Below are 23,894 nucleotides of genomic sequence, written 5' to 3' on the forward strand. Positions count from 1 at the left end.
TGCTTCCTCTCTCTCTCAGCCATGTGGGGATACAGCGAGAAGGCTGCTGTCTACAAGCCAGGAAATGAACCTTCACCAGACACCAGCTCTACAGGCACATTGATCTTGGACTATGAGAAATCAGTGTTTGTTGTTTAAGACACACAGTCTATGGTATTTTTGTTATAGCAGCCTGAACTGAGACAGACACTGTATGGAAAGCTCTCAGCATGGTGCTTGCAGATACCTGAGTTGCTCAATAAATAATAGCCATTGGTATTGATCATTCTAAACCCATGCCCTTTTAGGTAACCAATTTCAATGAGAAAGAACACAAGAGCTTAGTAAAAAGGTAGCATCCTCCATGGACTGAGGGGGGTCATTCAAGGAGGGTCTTCTGTATGATGAAGCAAACAGAAAAGGAGTTTTAAACATTTTGGATTTGTGGTGGATTTGATAGATTTGGAGTTAGTGTGACCAACTATCCTAGTCTGTCTAGGACTGAGGGGATTCCTGGGACATTAAAACTGACACAATTTGTTCCTTCAGTTTCCAGTGGGGAGGAGATACTTACTCCCAGGAGTGGGCAGTACTAGAAGCAAGAGAGGTCATCTCCCCTTCCTCTTTTTATCTCCTAATAGGAGTGACTTATCTGGCTGGTGATGCTGGAAAATGGTTTGAGCTTGCATAGTGCTGGTACTTGGAAAGGGCCAGCCTGCCGATCCTCCACCCAAGCATGTGCTCTTGAGTCCCCCAGGTGGAAGCTTGCTGGGCAGGCTATGGACTTGTCTGGGGAGACCACATGTTCAGCATACCAGTGAGAGGAAAAGTTCAGTTTGAGGGGGGAAAAAAGGGGTAGGAAGCCTTATGTGGATACAGGCCCAAGCCCTATTCTGCAAACAGCATTACCAAAAATAAAGCTGATATTGTGATTTCTACCTGACATCTGTGTCTATTTCTAAACTGGTTCAGAACTCAGAGGGGGAAAGGGATATAATTAATTATCAGTCATGTGATTAATTATCACCTTCATAAACCCCAACAGATGGATGCCTATTTTATTTCATTGGCAGAAAAACCCATTTCAGGCTGGCAGGAAAAAGGTATTTTGTAGAATCAAATGAGTTTAGAGGTGGGAGTGACCTTAGAGATGATCTGGTCCAATGTCTTTGTTTTTACAGATGAACGACAAAATCTATATGAAACTCTGTGAAAAACTCATCAAATGCAAGTAATTTGGGGGAGTGGTCTTTAGAAGCTATAACCAGAATTAAAAACAGATTATAGATAATATAGAAAATAGAAAATAGATTATAGATTAAAACTAAGCAATTTCGGGACTTCCTTGGCGGCCCAGTTGTTGAAACTTGGCCTTCCAATGTAGGGGGTGTGGGTTCGATCCCTCGGGGAGCTAAGATCCCACATGCCTTGTGGCCAAAACACCAAAACATTAAAAAAAAAAGAAGCAATATTGTAACAAATTCAATAAAGACTTTAAAAAATTGGTCCACATCAAAAAAAAAACTTAAAAAAAAAAAAGCTAAGCAATTTCAGAAGGAGAGAAATTTCCCCAAATAAAAGTATTACAATCAACAGTTGAGAGTTGAATTATTTTAATTGATGAGAAACCTGTAAGACTTAGGTCAGTAAGACTGCTTATCCACAGCCTTGAACACCAGGTAAGGTGTCAAAAGAAACAAGCTTTTCCCCTCCATCCTCACCTTGCCTACCTACCATAACCTGGTCATCTTCATTAGGAGTGCTTATTACTTCCTCACTGTTCACCAGGAATGCCCCACTGGCAAAGCAAGGGTCCTGGTACCTCAAGACATATGAGACCCTTTGGTCAAGCATGGCCATTTCTGGCCTTATCTTTTTCTCTTACCAACACACTCATCCACCAGAGTACCTACATTTGACTTTTTGAAAATGTCCAGTTTTGCGTAAGCAGGAGAAAGCCCACTTTACCCTGACTCTCCCACTGAATACAGCTATAAAACCTGGACGGAATGCATGGAGCAGCTACTTGAAGCCTCTGAAAAGTCAATGGTAGCAGGGAGACTGGGAAAGAGGATCAGAACCTGAAATACTACTGATCCATACCCCCTTACCCTCACCTGTGGCGTGAACTCAGCCCACCAGAAATGGACACCAGGGTGCGGGCAAGAGAGCTGCGGGAGGTGTCCTCTGTTCTGGCTCCAGCTGCGAGAAGGGGAACTCTGAATGTTCAAAGAGTGTGGAAATTGTTCTTCGCTTGCTCTTCTTTTTTCTTTTCCTCTCCCCTCCCCTCTCCTCCTCTTCCTTGCCCCCCCCTTTCTTTTCCATCCCTTTCCTCCCTTCTTCTATGCTCCAGCCCCCAGAAACCTTGTGGGGGTCGTAGCATCACATCAGCCCAAACTATGAGACAGGGGAAACTCCCTCTGCCTTCAATGGTGCCATAGTTCCCAAAAACTGGGGCCAAGCCCCACTGCTTTTTTCCCCTCTCCTTGTCCTCTCTCTGCTTGGCGATACCTAGGCGAGGTCATAGACGTGCACGGCAGAGTGAGCTTTTTGTCCAGAGACTCAAAAGGGGTCCCAGGGAACCAGAAAGTATCAGGGAGATCATGGAGTGGAAGGAACTGGGCAAAGAAACCCCATAAAGTATTTTTTAAAATAAATTTCTGTACTCACCCCTCAAACTATACATGCATGGACCTGATCATTAGCACATCAAAACTCTGAGGACTCTGCCTAGGTGCCAGACTGACCATCCAGTGACATGCACATGGAACAGAGCCCAGCTGCACTGCTAAGGCTCTGAAAAGTGAAATGACACGGGAACCAGAGCCCTTGGAAAATCAACTAGTGGCATGGAACACGCAGTCCGAACCTAACCAGGTTGAATGCATCCTAAACCAGAAATATTAACTCTCTCCATAGGCTTTAAACAAGACCCAGAGTCTCATAATATTCAAAATGTATGGAAAACAATTTTAAATTCCTTGGCATAGGAAGACCCAGGAAAATATCAATTCCCTGGGAATAGATAATCAACTGAAGCAAACACAGCAGTGACACAGATGTTACAATTATCTGGCAAAAACCTTCAAGTAGCTATTATAATAAAGCTCCAAGCAGCAATCATGAACACTACTGAAATCAAGGGAAAAATAAATAGTCTCAGTCAAGAAATGTATGACATAAAGAAAAGCCAAATGGAAATTCTGGAATTGAAAAAATATAACCCAAATTAAGAATTCTCTGACGGCTCTATAGCAGAATGGACATGACAGCAGAAAGGAACCCACGAGCAAATCAACTTCTAGCTGGGGGCCTATTTATCACTATTTTTTCGTGTGTCTTCTCTCTACTTTAATTAACTATTTCAGCATCATAAACCACAACACAACTTAGTGGTTTGAACGAGAACCAATGTATTATTTCTCCCAGCTCTGTGAGAGGGTTGGGCAGTTTCTCGGTTGGTCTTGCCTAGACTCATTCATGTTCCTGCATTCAGCTGGAGGGCTGGTTGGACGGGAAGGTCCAGGCTGGCCTCAGTGATTGGCCTGGCAGTTGGTGTTGGCTATTGACTGGACTGCCTCACTCCTCCAAGTGACCTCCCAACCCCCAGCAGGCTAGACAGGGCTTCGTCACAGTATGGTGGTCTCAGGGTTCCACCAGGGTGAGCCCAGAAGCCACAAGGCTCATGAAGGCCTAGGCTCTGAAACTCACACAACGCCACCTCTATCACATTCTGTTGATCAAAGTACATCCCAAGGATTGCACAGAGATAAGGAATAAAAAACTAAACTATCTCTTCATGAAAGGAGCAGCTGTACAACTTTGCAAATGGGTGTGGATGCAGGGATTGGGATCCTTATTTCAATGTTCTACCACATTCCTCCTGGGGAATTAATGCTGCAAATCTCAAAGGCCACAGGTCTACAATTACTATGGCAGTAGAAGAGACTGTGAGGCCCAGAGAAATCTAGTGTTTGCCTAAGATCACAGAGCTACTTAAATGGGAAAATATGAAACTAGACCCCATGACTGCTGATTCACTGACCAGTGATCCTGTTTCTGAGATGAGCTGTATAGTATCTTGAACACCTTGGCTGTTTAACAGGTAGGAAAATAAGGGACAACCCTTGCACAGAGTGTTAGCAATCGTTCACCATTCGGATCCATTTTGTGAAGGAAATAAATTAAAAAAAAAAAAAAAAGTGCAGGCACTTGTGGAGTCCATAAAAAAAAAAACTGAAGTAAAGTGACACAATAAGGGCTATTCATTATGTAGCAATACAGCTCCTAACCTGTCCTGTGCCCCAAAGCATAATGCATTTAGTCTCTTGAGTTCCTGGCTCTCAAAACTTAATTTCTTTACTGAGGTAAAATTCACATAACATAAAATTAATCATCAACCATTTGAAAGGGTACAATGCAGCGGGTTTTGGTACATTTACTATGTTATGCAACTATTACCTCTGTCGAGACATTTTCATCACCCCAAAAGGCAAGCCTGTACCCACCAAGTCCCCCTCCCCCAGCCCCTGGGAACCGCTAGTCTGCCTTCTCGCTATGGATTTCTATTCTGAATGTTTCCTATAAATGGAATCATATGTGCTTTTGTAGCTGGCTTCTTTCACTGCATATGTTTTCATGGTTCATCCACATTGCAGCGTGCATCAGCATTACATTCTTTTTATGAATAATATCAACATAAACAATATTCATAATATCCCATCGAATGGATATACCACATTTTGTTTATCTGTTGGTCAGCTGATGGGCATTTGGAAAGCTCCCACGTGTTGGCTACTGTGAATAGTGCTGTCATGAACATTCACGTACCAATACCTGCTTTTAATTCTTTCAGTTAGTTAGGTATACAGTCAGAAGTGGAATTTCTGGGTCGTACGGTAATCCTATGGAAGCTGAATGCTCAGCCTAGTTTTTGACAAGGCTTCTTCAAATGGTTTGAGATTAATAACCTGCCGCCACCATTACCTTATCTCTAAAGTCAGTGTGGTTCTGGAGGATGGCTCTGTGGTAGGTGGCTGTCCTCACAAAATCTTGCATCATGTTCTGCTGCTGGGAAAGGCAGCCATAAAACTGTAAGGGAGAGAGAAGGACACGGAGGGTAAACACGCCACGAGGCAGGACCTTCACGGGTACTTGGCTCTTACAGCCACCTGGGTCAAGGAGGGCTTGGTCTAACACAGCAGGGGGCCGAGGCACTGGGACACCCGGGACCTGTCCACACTGGCCCCATTTGTAAGGCCCACAACTCTAAGGAGACCTCAGAACTTCGATCCATACAGCGGATTCAGACCTAGATCTTGACCAGATTGGTGCCCAGGGTCCCCCCTCCCAAAGCAGAGGCTGAGAGAGCACAGATCAAGAATAACAGAGGTAAGTGAGAGAGAAAGGGGCCAGGGCCAAAAGGGACGGCCCTGATGAGTCCCATCAGCCTAGAGAGAAAGATGGGCCTTGGATAGAAATCCCAGGAGAGGGTGGGGTGAGGTAGAAGGCAGTGACGGTGGTGATCCTGAGGCAAGCCGGTTGGGTGACGTGATACGTATAAATCCATGAGCATCGACAGTGAGTAATAAGTATCGTCATTGTAATGGCCACCATTTGGTAGAGTTTTCTATGTGCCAGGCACCATGCTAAGTGTTTCACATACATCCTCTAATCAAATTAAATCACCACAACAAATGAAGTATGTTCCTCAGCTGAGGAAACTGAGCCTCAGGAAGATACAGCAACTTGCCCAAGTCCTGACAACTCGCTAAGTGACAGAGACAAGATCCCAATCCAGGTGATGCTGTTGCTGCTGGTCAGAGGACCACACAGTAGAAACCGCTGCACTCTCGGGACTTCCCTGGCGGTCCAGTGGTTAAGACTCCCCGCTTGCAAGGCAGGGAGCATGCGTTCGGATCCCTGGTCGGGGAACTAAGATCCCACATGCCGCACAGCGCGGCAGAAGAAAAAGAAAACACCGCTGCACTCTCTTCTCCACCCACCGCCTCGCCCAGGTATATTCACAGGTGTGTGTCACTCTGAAACGACTCAGCTCCACCTGGGACCGCTCCCCTGACCTGGAAGTACTGTACGGCAGACGCCTCTTCTGTCCGCTGGCTGAACACTGAGTATTCCTTTTCCTCATGCCGGCATCTTTTCAAGGTATTTGAAAATGCGCTGAATTCTGCAAGGAGAAGAAAGCAGATCCATTTCTATATCTTGGAAACCACAGCACTCACTACTGCACTCTTCACAAAATTCCAACTGAGAAGCTATTAGAAGATGAAAACGGCGTGTTCACCTCTGAACACACGCATGATAAGGAACGGCGAGGTGGGAATGAGTACTACTCTGAGGTGTGACACCCTTATTTACACTTGTCAGACATATTTGCATTCAGAAATGTCAAGTCTGAGACCATAAGGGAACACAGGCAGAGTCCGGGCTCACTGAATTCTCCTGGTACGGTGCTAGCAAAGTTCATAGGCTTATTCTCAGTATGTGCTCTGAGGAAGGTGATTGTTGATGATATGAAAAATAAAACATATGTGAATACAAAATATATATGTATATAAGTGAGTATATATATAAAATCTCATTCTTTCATTATAGTGACAAGTTTTCTTTGTTTTCATATTTAGTATTCCCTATGTGTATAGAGAAAAGGTAAAATAACTGGGGATATGTGTATACAAGGGAATGCTTTCTACTGTGTGAGGAAAAAAATACAGAAGTGAAGGCTCAGAGAATTCCAGAAGTGATATCACTAATAGATAACACAGCATGCACAGTGGTCAAATTCTGTGACTTCCGCCTTAGAAATGTCTCTCAAAGTCCTGCCCAGCGGTCCTCGCTGCCTGGGGTCTCTCCTCTCCACTGTTGGTGCTGTGATCGGGTCTCCTACAGCCCACGTGGGATCCCTAACGCCCACCCAGTCTGGATTCACCATGAGCTCCAGTCCCTCACGTCTGTCCACCCCTGTGTGCGCGCACTCCTTGCCCCCATTTCCTGCACACATAAGACCTGCACTACACCCTTACGCGCCCACCGTGCTGCTGAAGCGCTTACACATTCCCAGGTCAACGTGGGCCTGGCCTGGCTTCTTGACTTTGAAACCCCTGTCCGTCTCTTCTGTTTGGATTACCTTCTGACATGAAACTCCTATTCATTCTTCAAGATTCAGTTCAATGAGCATTTCTTCACTGCTGTGTTCTACAACACCCATAGGCAGAATGAACCGCTGCAACACAGGGGGCCTCTACACTTGGCTACAAACCAGAATTCTTCTCTAGGAAGAATTTTTTAATGTAGACGTTGGACCCTCCACCTATACTGAGTAGTTCAATGCTCTGGTAGTGGGGAGAAGGCATCTCTATTTTTTTCAAAAGCCTCCAGTTAGTTTTCATGCGTAGCTAGGGACCAGAACCTGTGCTCTCATCTCATGCTCTCAGCTTACCATCTTATTTCACATTTTACCCAATTTCTCAATGTTTAAAGTGTCCATCTCTCTCTATATATCAAACTCTTTCAGGGCATGGTTTGGGGGCACGGTGTCAAGCCTTATTTATCTCTAGTCTTCAGAACATAGTGCTAACATAACAGCCACCCAGTAAGAGGTTGAAAATGTGAATTCAATAAATTTGGGGAAATGATAAATGAACTTGGTGAAATTGTTTCAATTCATCTGTCAATAGATGAATGGATTAAGAAGATATGATATATATATATATATATATATAATATATTTGGAAACCTTTTTTTAAAAAAGTCAAACTTACAGAAACAGACAGTAGAAAAGTGGTTGCCAGGAGCTAAGGGGTGGGGAAAATAGGGAGAGGTTGGTAAAGGGGTACAAACTTTCAACTATAAAATGAATAAGGCCTGAGGACCTAATGTATAACGTGGTGACTACAGTTGTTAACATGTATTATATAATTGAAAAAAAATTTTTTTTGGCTGCATTGGGTCTTCGTTGCTGTGCGCAGGCTTTCTCTAGTTGCAGCAAACAGGTGCTACTCTTCGTCAAGGTGTGCGGGCTTCTCACTGCAGTGGCTTCTCTTGTTGCAGAGCACGAGCTCTAGGCTCACAGGCTTCAGCAGCTGCATCACGCAACCTCAGTAGTTGTGGCACGGGGGCCCTAGAGTGTGCGAGCTTCACTAGTTGGGTCGCACGGGCTCCGTAGTTGTGGCTCACAGGCTCTAGAGCACAGAGTCAGTAGCTGTGGCACACGGGCTTCGTTGCTCCATGGCATGTGGGATCTTCCCAGACCAGGGATGGAACCTGTGTCCCTTGCATTGGCAGGCAAATTCTTAACCACTGAGCCACGAGGGAAGTCCCTATATAATTGAACTTTGCTAACAAGAGAACTTAAATGTCCTCAACAAAAAAAGGAATAATAAAGTAAAATAAAATACAATAAATTCTCGGATATACTGAAAAACAAAGATGATACTGGATACTATTTACCCAGCTCTAGTCTCTTGGCACCTCTCCAATTCCCTCTGAGTTCTCAGAGATTGCCAGCAGTGGTTTGTGTTACCCCTCTGTGAGTTCTTTGAGTCCTGGGCATCTCAGCTGTTTGGGCTTTCAAAGCCTATGGTAAACTCACTTGTCCAATAAATAGTCTTTTGAATATTCTCTACAGTTTCAAGTCTCTATCCTTTGGGGGAAACTGTACCTTTACTACAGCCGAAAGTAATGGCTGCCTAATTTAGTGAATAGGATGTGTGGTGAGTTGCAAAGTACCATTTTGGGTTTAAAAGCAAAATTTTGATAAAGGATAGTCTGCTTGTACACCTCACCAACTGTCTTCAAAGGAAAAGGTGAAAGAGAAGCTCCAAAGAAGTTTTGTGTTACACCAGCATTCATGCAATACATAAATAGCCTTCCAAAATCAATACTAGTTTGGATGTATTGGCTCTGTGTTTGCTATTTTTAAAAAATCCAATTGTATTACATTATACACACTATAATCACCACTCTGTAATCCTGGCACAGGGACCACATTTGATAAACCAAAAATCAGGGTCTCTAGTTTGACCACTTTGGGATGTATTTATGGGATTTAGCAAATTAGAAGTCAGATATTGGCAAGTCCAGGAATCAACATCAATTAACTCTTGACTATTGTGAATTCTGTCACAACAGCTGCCAAGAGAATGTTCTCTTCACAAGTCACCCTTACCTTTATTTTAATGCTTAAATTACTGTGTGTAAATAAATGTCTGTGTTTCCACCTGATGTATAAAGATAGAAAAAAATCACATTTTAAAAAGGAAAAGAAATTTAATTGTTTATTTCTCCCCTTTCCTCAGTCTCCAGAAGAAAGGACTCTGGTAACCACTAAAGACACTGTCTTAGTCCGTTTGGGTTGCTATAACAGAGTGGCACAGACAGAGTGACTTATAAATAATAGAAATTAATTTTGATTATAAATTTATTTTGATTATAAATGAACTGTTCAGTTCACTCATTTATAATCAGTAGGAGAGACTGTCTAGATGCTGGGGCAGCTCTATGATTTGGGTCTGTAACATGTAATAACTGAATTCAGTACCCTAGTTTTATGTTAAACTATCAGGATTTTCTTGATAAAAGTTAATCCCCCTGCCTCCCCAGTCTACCTGCATTTCTCTTAATGACTTCTGGGTCCTGAGCTCCCTGTGCAGCCTGAAGAAGGTACTGCAGTCAGAACCATGTATTGATGATAAAAGCCTCTGGTAGCAATAAAAGTTGTCCTTAAAAACTGTTCTGGAGGCTGGAAGTCTGAGATCAGGGTGCCAGCACGGTCAGGTTCTGGTGAGGGTTCTCTTCTGAGATGCAGACTACAGACTTGTGTCTGTGTCCTCACGTGGTGGAAGGAGCAAAGGAGCTCCCTGGGGTCTCTTTTGTAAGGATGCTAATCTCATTCATGAGGGCTCCACCCTTATGATCTAATCAGTTCCCACCTATACCTGAGACTGCTATGCGTTTCTCTGGAAACACACACAGAATATATCTCTATAGGAAATTTCCTGAAATTCAATTTGCATGTATCCAACTTTGGGAGCAGGAATGAAGAAGGTATGGAAACTTTTTTATGTGAATATTATGTTTCTCTTCATTAAAAAAAGAAAAGAACAGTAACGCTGACATTTAGGCATTCAGACGGTGAACAGATTTTGACTTAAATTGCATCATAACCAAAGATAATTGATTCTGCCAGTGATACCTAACTAGAACTTTTTGATTAATTAAACTTTCACTGCCAACTGGGCCCAAATACTTAAGTTCACACACCTCTGATTAGGGAATAAATAGGAGAAAATAAACCCTTGATTCTAAGGACCATGAAACCAGGAGAAGCAGAATTGAATGGGGGCACGTGGTCAGTTTTGTTCCCTTTTTTGTATACTGACTATAGGAGAATAGATACCTTTTACTTCCTCCCCAGTAAAAAGACCTTAATCTGGCAAATTTGAGCTGATGGACTAGAGAGAATTAAGATGGGCTATTTGTAAATTATTCAAGATAGTCCAAAAGCAGCTCTGCAATAATGTCTACAGTCTGACTTTTTAAAAAAATCCATACCATGCTTATCATATTGTCAGCTGTGGATTTTCCAGTATAATTTGGGGACATGTGGCCAGAACAGCTGAGGCAGCCAGACAGGTATTACCCTTTCCTGGCACAGAAAGATGCTACATCTTGGTAAATAAACTCTGTACGGCAAGCACCACAGACAGTATCACTTGTAAATAGTAGCTATTTAAGAGAAGCAAGCAAACAAAAACAGATCCCTTCAATCTGGTCTTTTAGGAGTAACAGAACAGAAAGGAAAGGCTGTGTCTGAGTAGTCTTTAACTGATCCTTGAGTATAACTACATGCTAAAATTGAAAGTAATGGTTTGTCAAGAAAGAACCTAAGTCAAGTCTGAGAATCAAAGTGGAATAGTTAGAATCATGGCTGAGGCATGGAACTGCCATGTCCTTGGTTAATATCTATATGATAGAGAAAATTACATCTATGTATTGTGCTGAGAAATGACAAAAGACGATGGTTTACAGCCAGAGTAGTTACAATGCCAGTTCCACCAGGCCATTCTCTTCAGAAACAGTGCGGATAAACGTGTCCTTTGAAAGGAGTTCCCATTTTACTCATAATCCATGCTGTGTCCGAGGTACTTGGCTTTTACTAGCAACTGAGGGTGTTTCTCCATCCTTATCTACTCTGCCCTCAGACCCCTGGGAAATACCCCACAGGGATCTCCTTATTCCAGAGCAGTGGTTCGGAGCCATATCCTCCCACCTTTTCTGCTCTAAGCAGTTAAAGGAGACAATATGCAAATGTGAATACCATCTAATTTTTTTTTTTTTTTGCGGTACGCAGGCCTCTCACTGCTATGGCCTCTCCCGTCATGGAGCACAGGCTCCGGACGTGCAGGCCCAAGCGGCCACGGCTCATGGGCCCAGCCGCTCCGCGGCATGTGGGATCCTCCCGGACCAGGGCACAAACCCGTCCCCTGCATCGGCAGGCGGACTCTCAACCACTGCGCCACCAGGGAAGCCCATTCACTTAAATTTTATTATGTTCTCAACAGCTGGCCTTTCTTTACTCTCCTCTGGGAGTCATCCTGGCTCTACAGAATTAATGGCATCTTTCAAACAAATGGTGCCTGCAGATCAAAAGTCTCCTCCATCCATAAAAAAAAAAAAAAAAAAAAAAATGAACTCCTTGCTAAAATGTTTTCCAAAGGCATAATCACCTGCTGGATTTAAAGATCCCTTCACTCCTCTTACCAAAAGTCTCTCCCTCTAGTTTGGAGAACTGAAGAAGAGATGGGTTACTATTACTGCATCTTATTTTGGAACCTCCAGTGAGCATTACCATAGACAATGTCTGTCTGCCCCCCCCCCGGAAAAATCACACCTAGTCTCCAATGTGATGGTAGTTAGAGGGTAGAGCCTTTGGGAAGTGATGAGACATAAAGTAGGTCCTCTGAGTGCCCACCATAGATAGCATTACTATAAGACATTGTAGGTTTCTATTGTACACATGAGAAAACTAGAAAAATGGACAGCTTCCCCAAACTTCAAGCTAGTGCTTTTGTCTCCTCTTTAAAATAAATTTGTTAGCATTTCTTAAAAGCAATTGCCAATCAACCTCTCTTAAAATAAATATGTTTATAAGCTCTAAGAAATCAAATGTATTTATTTGGCTTTGCTCTCCTCTCAAAGCCTTACAATTAGCAAGCAAACCTATAATTCATAACCTATGTAATACTTAACTAAAATTATTTTGTACAAACAAAACATTAATACAAAGCACTGGGAAGGGCTATTTGGGAGTATTCTGTACATCTGTCATATCTCTAAATATTAAGAATCTTATGCAAAATAACTGGATTACAAATCTTATCAAATGTCAGAGGCAATGTACATGCATGTCTTTAACCAATTTAAATACTTTCTGAGATGACCAGCAGTGACCAAGACATTAGTAAAATAGTGAGCTTCACCATTTATGAAAGTAAGGACAGTTTGCTCATTTGTCTCATTTGTCTGAATACTGAGCCAGCTGCCTGATCCCTGTGGGATCCTAGCACACTTGCCCTGACACTCCACCCATCAGCAAGGCAAGACCAAGATCTGAGAACTGTGTGGTTTCCAATAAGCAGAAGGATCAGGGGTCAGCCCTGGACAGAGGGATAAGTCACTAAGCCAAAGCAGGAACAAAATTCTAAGGAAAGGATATCAGCGAAAACTCTTTTGTTGGCAAGAGGTGGAAATTCAAGCTTAAACCCAGCTTTTGCTCCCAGAGCACACTGCTGTGTGAAAGGCTACTACAAAGCAACTGATCTAACATTTCTGGTCCTATAACATGCTGAATCCCTGACTCTGGGACAGCTACCAGCTCTATTTTCCTGTCCATACTCCCTAAGAGTTTCCGGCCCTGCTCATAACTCCTGATGTTCTGTTTGCACCATTAGATCCTATATCTTATCCAGCAGATTAGTTAAGAATGAGCTGCTGACTAACGGGTCACTCAGCCTGGACCAAAAGACCCAGATACTAGTAAACAGGATAGGCTCTGGGGCTCCAAAGAGGAGTGATCCTACATCTTGGTTTACCTGGGACATTCCAATTTATGTCTGCCATCCTGGACAGATTACTGATCGCATTCCTTCTCACACTCAAAGAGTCCTGGTTGGGATGATAAATCACTGAATCACCCTGGCTACAAGATGATGTAGTCTTAGGGGAGGTAGCCAGGCAGTGACCGTACAAGAGGAATAGGCAGTTGAGAGAGATGAGGACACAGAAAGATGCAGATGGGGAAGACCACACAGATAATACCTGTTTCCCCACATGGTTTCAGGATACTCTGTTTCTCTGTCTTAAATGTCATGAGACATTTCCTTATGACATTTGTCCTGAGCTACTCTATATAGGTAGCCTTGACTAGAACAGAAATCTCCCGCTTCACAAGAATTTTGTTTGTTTGTTTGTTTTTGCTTACTCATTGCCAGTTGACTCAGGTTTAAGAGTTTTTTTGGTTTGGGTTTGGTTTGGTTTTTGCTTTTACTAACAATTTTATATATTTTTATGTTGTACTCATTTCAAGTGTTTTTTTTTTTTTAAATCTACACCATACTTTTCTCTACCTTAGAGGTGAATCAGTCTCTTTGCAACTGGGCTGATTTCTACCATTATTTTTGAACCAATTTCAGTGAAGACCCTCCCATATGTGCACTATTTAGGATCAAGACTGAATTCCACAAAACCACCTAGTCATTTGAAGGTCAACAGACTTGCAGAAAGACAAATGGTACCTCAGTTCACTAAGTGAGGCCAGAATGCACCTTCTGGAGCATTTAGCATATATTCAACAGAGGGACTAATTTTTATGCAGCTGCCTGAGCCATTATTCAATTAGCTCTCATGGCTTCCCAAGGCCTCTGCATGCCTCCCAGCAAGCAAAGCAGCACAGGTGAACACCAAACAGGTGGCATCAGGCACATTTCCAACTTGATTAGATTTACACAGTTTTTAAAATGATGTTTAACAACTTAAACCAACATTTTTACAGCTGCCTATGCCATACTCCCTACATTCCCAGAACAGTTAACTTTAGGTAAGCATTACTGTAACCCAACATGAAACTTAAAAATTTGAAATAGCAGACTGTACCTTCAGTACATAATGTTTGGGGCACTTCACTTTGCCAAGTGAAAACTTAGCGTAATAACTAGATACAAAAATCTCTCTAGGCCTTCTCTTTATATATTATCTGTAGACAAATGAGACATAAATACCCATAAACTCGGCTGAGAAATTCTGTACCTGTTGCAAGGCAAAGGAAAGAAAGGACTTTATACCTGGCAGACTTGAGATTTCAAGTTACATTAAAAAAAAAAAAAAACAATTTCAGATGAAAAGTAGCACCTTTTGGTTACGCAATACAACTTTTAAGATCTAGCTCTCTTTCCATTCAAATATGGATTTAACAGTAATACTACATACAATACTTATAGGAAATTAATCTTGCCTTCATTTTTAGAAAGCAAAATGCACCTACTATGGTTTTCCCAATGACATGAACCTATAACTGGTTAAAAGCATGGATGTGCATGTGTCTTCTTAGCTCAATCTCTTTGCTTTTCTCTTGTTTCCTCTTTCACATTTATACAGCTGGTCCACTGTGTGCAAAATGACTGAGCAGAGGCTAAATCCAGTCTACAGGCACTTTTAAACCTGGCCATCATGTCTTAAAAATCAGAAAAGTAAATCTCACAAGAAATGTGAATTTCTGGCTAAAATTGCACAGCATGAAATCCCTGGGTCTGACTCGCTCTGTGGCAACAATCACATGAGGGAAGTAGCTGCTGCCACCTTTTGAATGAATACGAGATTTCCAGTTCACCACAGCTGCCACCATTCTTTCTTATTTGCAACCAGCTCACTTCATGCATTTCCATGACCTGCCTGGGCTCTGTAGGCATTTGAGTCTGTGATCCCATATCCCCAGGGGTCCATTGCAAAACTCAGTGGACAGCAAGTCTGCAACTTAAAATATCAACTGCTTCCCTTCAATTTCTAAGCACCATGAAATCACTGAAGCTAAGGAAAATGATAGCCAAACACACTTTATCATGCTATCTTTTCAATCAATCGTTAGTTGCATTTTAGGCTTACAGAAGAAGTTGCTGCGTTTCTCCACAATGATTTCATTTGGCTGTTTTGTACAGACACTCATTAGGGCAGGTTCAAACTCTAACTCTAGAGCTATTAGGTAAGTTCTGGTGAAATGATCACTATCATTCCCAAACAAACTATTCTCATATGAATATGGTACTGCTGACTGACCTATAGTGTGATTTCACCTGTGAAGATGAACTTTCATTAGACCATCCACCTCCCCCAACCTTCCCCTGTAATTAGATATGATCAAGGAGACTCAAGAGTGTGACACCCACAGCTGAAGAGCAATTCCACTCAGGATGCCCACAGCATGCACTGCGTTATCATCATCCCCTAATAAACTGATCCAACCATTTACTTTCATGACAAACGGCTAGTGGATTTATTAACAGTTGAATGAATGCTTCCTGGTTGACATCCATCTATACTTTCCTCATATGGAATGGTGGATAACATCGACCATTTTTAATTTTCCAAAGTCAGGAAAATTAAATCCAGGAATACTGGTTATCATTCAATGTTTTCATAACTACAACCAGCAGTTCTTTTTATATGTAGGGTTTATCTGAAACTTTAACTGCATCCTAGCTCTAGAATGAGCACTGAGTTTAGAACCCTTGATACTCTGAAAAATGTTCCAACTCTTATTAGGAGCCCGCTCGAGAAAACTTTTCTTCAGAGTGAAATGCCAAGGGAAACTTGGCCTGACATTCTGCCCACCTACCACTGATCTGCCCCTTATGGACACTGGGAATCTTATAAGTCAACAGCACTTTCTCTTTTGCTTGGGTGCCAGGATGCTCAGAGCCAAAATCATGGGTTGGCAGTAATTACAGTACCCATGATTTATGGGTCCTATAATATGTAGGTTTGCATTTTAATTTCCTCTTGGCTTCAGTCTTCCTATATTTTCCCTGATCTTAAAATTTATCTATTTGTATTTTATTATATAAAAGTGTGAGGAAACAACTTCTCAGTAGAAAAAAGTGGGAGATGGATGGATGATGGATAGAAAAATTGACCTATTGTTCTCATCATTACTATATGAAGATTTAACAAAGATTGGTTGTTAAATCATTCTGTAATTTTCTGCCTCACTTTCCATACAATAACCCACCCTGCTCTGAACAGCAAATGCAAGGACTTTGGAAGCAACAGTGTTGGTCCCATATGCTAAAAGCAGATGGGATCTGCACTGTCTTCACAGTAGCAGCTGCCCAGGAACCAAAGTAAAGAGGAGGAGGCTGGGGGAAAGAGCACGAGGGGAGAGAAACACAAAAGCGCAATCAGGAGCAGAGACGAGAGATACTTCCTGCTACCAGTCTCAGCCACGGTTAAAAAGCAAGCACACATTCATGAACTGCTCCGTTTGATAATGTTTGCACATTTATGGTGTCACTTAATTCAATTCCCACTGCCAAGAGGTATTCTGATCGCCACTGTGCACATGGAGAGGGAAAGACACAGTTTGTTCTGAGTAAAAATTAGCAAGGCCAATGTTCCTTCCAATACCACTATCTGCATTCCAGAAAGTGGGAAACTCTAAAATATAGAAAGTCCATGTTCTACACTGGAGGAAGCTGTCTATGTACTGAATGAAGATGGCTGGGAAAATAAGGAACAAAAATGAAAAGTAAGATGTAACATATCAATGTAACATTAATAACAGGGAAATGACTTCAAGTGCAGCCAGAGAGACTGGCTAAACAGGGAAATCCTTTTGACTCCCAAGTGTTACAAAATCATGACAGCAAAGGGTTCTCTGTGTGTAACTGCAGAATTTCCTTATTTGGAGATGTTACTTTCAACATCTAGCTATTTATCATTCTAGGTTGGCAAAATTTTACCAAAAATTTATTTAAAATACTCTAGCTGATCTCTCACTTTTAAAAAAATGTTTCTTGACTTTTTTAATAGTGAAGGGTGTAAACAATGTCACTGTCCATCTAGCGGAGGAATGAGTAGGCAAAGTGTGCTATATTAATACGATGGAATACCATGCAGCCATTAAAAGGACTAAAGTAGATACATATGTCAACAAACACAGATTTCAAGAATAGAGCTGAATATTAAAGCAAGTTTCAGAATGACTGTAGGATATAAGATCCTTTTATAACTTAAAACAAAGTCAATACTATATATCAGGGGTTGGCAAACTTTTTCTGCAAAAGACAAATAGTAAATAATTTAGACTTTGCAAAGTCATATATGCCATCTGTCACATATTATTCTTTTTTGTTGTTGTCTTTGGACTTGAGGACACAGAGAGGGGGAAGGGTAAGGTGGAATGAAGTGAGAGAGTGGCATGGACATATATACACTACCAAATGTAAAACAGATAGCTAGTGGGAAGCAGCTGCATAGCACAGGGAGATCAGCTCAGTACTTTGTGACCACCTAGAGGGGTGGGATAGGGAGGGTGGGAGGGAGACGCAAGAGGGAGGGGATATGTTTACATATAGCAGATTGACTTTGTTATACAGCACAAGCTAACACAACTTTGTAAAGCAATTATAATCCAATAAAGATATTAAAAAAATCTCACTGTCCTTTTAAATCAGGTAACTATCAATATACATGGTATGAATATCAAGTTTAGAGTGATATCAGCATCATAGCTGAATAAGATGTCTTTTGTTCCTGTCCAACCCCCCCTTCCTAACAATAACAATTTGGTATCCATCCATGGACAAAAGTGCCTTTGTGGGAGCTGTGGGATCCAGCACCATACACCAAGAAACCCAGGAGAAGTCCCATCCACCCATGTGTTGGGTAATAGGTATGCAGATCTTGGTCCCAGCTGTGGACCCTGAGTGGCCCATGAACTGGCTCCAGCCCCTCCTAGCCATGGTCTGGGAGGCCCTGGAAAACACTGTCTTAGATAATCACCCATGGACAAGAGATCTTTTGTGAAAGTCCAGGTTTCCAACAGATAAGTGCCAGCACACCACTGAAGCAAAACAAAAAGTGAATCTGGACACAATGCAGAGGGTAAGAGGAACATTTTGACATTACTCAAACTACCCCTCACCCAAGGCAGTAAAGCTCAGGGCCAAGAGAGATCCTGCTCGTGACTTCTACCACGGTGAAAAACGAGAGTAAGTGCCCAGCTTCCGCAGCTGTGCAGGATGCTGCCAAAGACGCTCATTTCTCTTTTGCCCCATCCACAGTACTGAATCGTAAGCAGCATGTACTGGGGATGAGGGGAAACTGGGAGACAAGCTGACAGGATTCTCAGAGAGCATGAAATGAACAAGAATCCTATTAACTGCATTGTGAACTCCACCAAGAAGCTCACCAATGAGCTGCTGGGGACACCTCACCTGTGGATCTCCCCAACTGGCCCATGGGCATCCCCAATGCTCTGTGTGCCTTACCCACACACATATCTACCCTGTGGCCAGCTCTCTATGCAAGCTCCCAAGAGCGTCAGTGACAGCAAGCTTTGACAAATAGCTAGTGAGAATGTACAGAAAGCTAGCCCAAATGTGCAGGCCAGGGAGAACCCATAAACTTAAGCATTAGCACCACCTTTGGGGAAACAAAGGGAGACTGTCAGCACTCAGCCTGGGGCATTGCAGGATCAAGAGAAGACATCCAAACTTAAGAATTCTGTCACAAGAGGGAGTAAGAAACGTGGAGCAGATGTATCCATAGAAGGTCTGAGAGCCTCAGAATCCTTAGCAGGGCTGATGGAAGGTATTGCTGTCCCAGTTAGTAAGGACTGGAGGAAGTGATGCTACTTCAGATGTGAAGACAGCAAGACAAATTTCAAAGAACATGAAAAATCAAGGAAACAAGACATCACCAAAAGACCACAACAGTCTTCTAGTAACCACTCAAAAAGACATGGAGATCTGTGATTTATCCAGTAAATAATTTGAAATAGCTGTTCTATGGAAACTGGATAGCTATAAGAAAACACAAAAAGACAATTCAACAAAATCAGGAAAAGTTTTTTCTGCATGAACAAAATGAGAAACAAATCGTAAAAAAGAATCAAACAGAAAACTCTGGAACTGAAGAATACAATGAACTAAATTTTAAAATGCAACAGAGAACATCAATAGAAGAATGGATCAAGCAGAAGAAAGAAGCTGTGAGGTAGAAGACAGGACCTTTGAAATTATCCAGTCAGAGAAGAATAAAGAAAAAAGAATGAAAAACAGTGAACAAAGCATATGTGATCTATGGGACATCATAAAAGAAACAACTTAAAAATTACTGGAGTTCCAGAGGAAAAGGGGGTGTGTGCATAAAGCTTGCTTAAAGAAATAATGGCTGAGAAATTCAAAAATCTGCACAGAAATTTGGGTATCTAAGTTCATGAAGTTAGGTCACCAAATAAACTCAAAGAGATTCTGCCCGACACACATTATAATAAAACTGTCGAAGACTGAAGACAAAGAGAGAATTTTAAAAGCAGGAAGAGAAAAGAAGCTTGTAACTTGCAAGGGAACCCTCATTAGAGTATCAGGAAATTTCTCACCAGAAACCTTACAGGCCAGGAGACAGTGGGATGATGTATTCAAAGTGATGAAAGAAAAAACTGCCAACAAAGAATATCTTATCTGGCAAAGGCATCTTTCAGAAATGAAGGAGAGATAAAGACTACCAGATAAACGAAAGCTAAGGGAGTTCATCACCACTAGACCTCCCTTATAAGAAATGCTGAAAGGAGTTCTTTCAGATGAAGTGAAAGGACACTATTAGTAACATAAAAACATTGAAAATATGCAACACACTGGTAAAGGTAAGTATATAGTCAAATTCAGAATACGGTCATACTGTAACATGGTGTGTTACCCACTTAATTCCAGTATAAGGATTAAAGGCCAAGAGTAATAAAAATAACTATAGCTAAAATAATTTGTTAATAAATACACTATATAAAAAAGAGGTAAATTGAGACATCAAAACTAAAACAGGGGTGGGGTGTATAAAAGGGTATAGTTTTTGTGTTATTGAAATTATTATAAGTGTAAAATAGACTGTTATATTTATAAGATGTTTTGTGTAAGCCTCATAGTAACCACAAAGCAATAACCTATATATTCACAAAAGATAAAGGCAATCAACATTTACCACTGTGGAAAATTACCAATTCAAAAAGGAAGGCATCGAGAGCGGAGAAAAAAGAACAAGGGAATTTGTTCAGCAAGAAAATAATAAAGACGGCATTAGTCAAGTCCTTACCTATCAATGATTACTCTATCAATAATTATTCTAAATGTAATTGGATTAATTTCTGCAGTCAAAAAGCACAGAGTAGCTGAATGGATAAAAATAACAAGACCCAACTATATGCTCCTTACAAGACACTCACTTCAGCTTTCAGGAATCACAAAGGCTCCAATCCAAGTGACGGGACAGAAAAAGATACTCCACGCAGATGGAAACCAAAAGAGAGCAGTAGTAGCTATACAGTGGACCCCTAAGCAACACAGGGTTTAAGGCTGCCAACCCGCCAGGCTGTTGAAAATCCACATATAACTACAGTCAGCCCTCCACATCTGTGGTTCCACATCCATGGATTCAACCAACTGTGGATCACGTGGTAATGCAGTGTGTATTTACTGAAAAAAAAATCTGTATATAAATAGACCCACACAGTTCAAACTTAGTATTGTTTAAGGGTCAACTGTACTTACATCAGAAAAAAATGGACTTTAAGCCAAAAACTATAAAAACTGAAAAACAAGGTGATTATATAATGATAGAGGGGTCAATCAATCAAGAAGATATAACAATCATAAATATACACGCACTCAACATTGGAGCACCTAAATCTATTAAACACATACTAGCAGATCTGAAGGGAAAAATAGACAACAATACAATAATAGTACAGAACTTCAGTACCCCACTATCAACAGTGAATAAACCAACCAGACAAACAACAAGGAAACATTGGACCTGAACTATACTTTAGACCAAATGAACATAACAGATTTACATAAAACATTCCATCCAACAGCAGAAGAATACACATTCTTCCCAAATGCACAGAGAACATTCTCCAGGATAGATCATACAATAGGTCACAAAACAAGTCCTAGCAAATTTACCAGTATCAAAACAAATCATACAAGTATCTTTTCTGACAATAGCAGTATGAAACTAGAAATCAATAACAGGAGGAAGGCTGGAATATTCACAAATACATGGAAATTAAACAATATACTCCTGACTAACTAATGAGTCAAAAAAGAAATTTAAAAATACATAAGACAAATGAAAATGGAAATACAACATACCAAAACCTATGGGAAGCAGCAGAAGTAGTTCTAAGAGGGAAGTTTATAATAATAAACAACTACAGAAAGAAAAAAGAAGGATCTCAAATAAACAACCTAACTTTATACCTCAAGAAACTAGAAAAGGAAGAAGAAAATAAGCCCAAAGTTAGCAGAGGGAAGGAAATAACAAAGATCAGAGCAGATTCAAATAAAAATAGAGACCAGCAAAACATCAGAATACAACAAAACAAAGAGGTATTTTTTAAAAAGGTAAATATAATTGGCAAAACTTTACACTATCTTTAAAAAAACGAAGACTCAATTATTTCAGAAATGAAAGAGGGGACATTACAACTAAGACCACAGAAATACAAAGGATTAAAGATACTACAATTAACAATTACACGTCAACAAACTGGATAACCTGGAAGAAATGGATAAATTTCTAGAAACATACAAACTACCAAACTGAATCATGAAGAATTAGAAAATCTGAGCAGAGCTAAAATGAATAAGGAGACTGAATCAGTAATAAAAGAAAAACTTCCCAACAAAGACAAGACCAGGGTCCAATGGTTTCCCTGATGAATTCTATCAAACATTTAAAGAATTAATGCCTATCCTTCTAAAACTCTTCCGAAATATTGAAGAAGAGGAAATACTCCTAAACTTATTTTATGAGGCTAGTATTACCCTGATACCAAGTCAGATAAGGATACCACAAAACAAAACAAAACAAACAACAACAAAATAACTATAGGCCAGGGCTTCCCTGGTGGCGCAGTGGTTGAGAGTCTGCCTGCCAATGCAGGGGACACGGGTTCGTGCCCCGGTCCGGGAAGATCCCACATGCCGCGGAGCGGCTGGGCCCACGAGCCATGGCCGCTAAGCCTGCGTGTCTGGAGCCTGTGCTCCGCAACGGGAGAGGCCACAACAGTGAGAGGCCCGTGTACCGCAAAAAAAAAAAAAAAAAAAAAAAAAAACTCTAGGCCATTATCCTTGATGAATATAAATGTAAAAATTTTCAACACTTTATTACCAAATGGAATTCAACAGCACATTAAAAAGATTTATCCCTTTTAATTAAAAGGAATGTACCTCAAAATAGGAAAGGCTATATATGACAAGCCCACAGATAACATCATACTCAATGGTGAAAGGTTGAACGCTTTTCCTCTAAGATCATAAACAAGATGAAGGGTGCCCACTCTTACCAATCCTATTCAACATAGTACTGTAAATCCTAGCCAGAACAATTATAAGAAAAAGAAAGGAAGTAAGGAAAGAAGAAAGAAGGAAAGAAAGAAAAGGCATACAAATTATAAAGGAAAAAGTAAAACTGTCTTTGTGTTCAGACATGACCATATATAGAGAAAACCCTAGATTCCACCAAAACACTGTTAGAACTAAGCAACAAATTCAGTAAATTTGCAGGATACAAAATCAACATACAGAAATCAGTTGCATTTCTATACACTTACTAACAATGGAATATCTGAAAAAGAAATTTTAAAATACCACATTTATTTACAATAGCATTAGAAACAAAAAACTTAAGAATAAATTTAACCAAGGAGGTGAAAGATCTATACACTGAAAACTATAATACATTGATGAAAGAAACTGAAGATGACACAAATAAATGGAAACATATATGTTCATCATTCAGAATCATTAATATTGTTAAAATGTCGATATTACCCAAACTGATCTGCAGATTCAGTGCAATCTCTATCAAGATTCTAATTGCATTTTTCATGGAAATAGAACAATCATAAAATGTGTATGGCACCATACAAGACCCTGAATAGCCAAGGCAATCCTGAGAATGAAGAAAAAGCCAGAGGCATCACACTTCCTGATATCAAATATACTGCAAAGCTATATTAACCAAAACAATATGGTACTAGCATAAAAATATACACACAGATAAATGGAATAGAATTGAGAGCCCCAAAATAAACTCTCACATTTATGGTGAACTAATATTTGTCAGGGGAGCCAAGAATACTCAATGAGTAAATGATAATCTCTTCAAAAAAATGGTGTAGGGAAAACTAGATAACTACACTCAGAAGAATGTGATTGGACAGCACTTACTAAAATTAACTCGAAATGGATTATAGACTTAAACATAAGAACTGAAACCATAAAACTGCTAGAAGAAAACAAGAGAGAAACTCCTTGATATTGGTCTTGGTCATGATTTGTTGGATATGACACCAAAAGCAAAACTAAACAGTGGGACTACATCAAAAAGCTTCTGCACAGAAAAGAAACAATCAACAAATGAAAAGATAATCTATGTAATCAGAGAAAATACTTGCAAATCATCTATCTGATACAGGATTGATAAACAAAATATATAAGGAACTCATACAAATCAACAGCAGAAAAACAATCTGATTAAAAAACGAGCAGAGGACCTGAAAAGACATTTTTCCAAAGATGACATCCAGATGGCCAACAGATACATGAAAAGATGCTCAATAT

At 40.7% G+C, this 23,894-nt stretch overlaps 1 protein-coding gene across 1 annotated transcript in view; it reads right to left on the minus strand.

Annotated features, from left to right (window-relative positions):
- LOC112392531 (histone-arginine methyltransferase CARM1-like) overlaps window positions 1–23,894 on the minus strand; it is a 249,916-nt gene that overhangs the window by 94,033 nt on the left and 131,989 nt on the right. Inside the window, exons 3-4 of the mRNA XM_024734291.1 lie at window positions 6,060–6,166; window positions 4,966–5,070 (exon numbers count right to left, since the gene is read on the minus strand). Coding sequence (XP_024590059.1) covers window positions 4,966–5,070; window positions 6,060–6,166 — 212 coding nt within the window. The remainder of the gene's footprint in view (window positions 1–4,965; window positions 5,071–6,059; window positions 6,167–23,894) is intronic.

The sequence above is a fragment of the Neophocaena asiaeorientalis genome, unplaced genomic scaffold, assembly GCF_003031525.2.
Source record: "Neophocaena asiaeorientalis asiaeorientalis breed wild unplaced genomic scaffold, Neophocaena_asiaeorientalis_V1.1 scaffold256, whole genome shotgun sequence".
Taxonomy (NCBI): domain Eukaryota; kingdom Metazoa; phylum Chordata; class Mammalia; order Artiodactyla; family Phocoenidae; genus Neophocaena; species Neophocaena asiaeorientalis.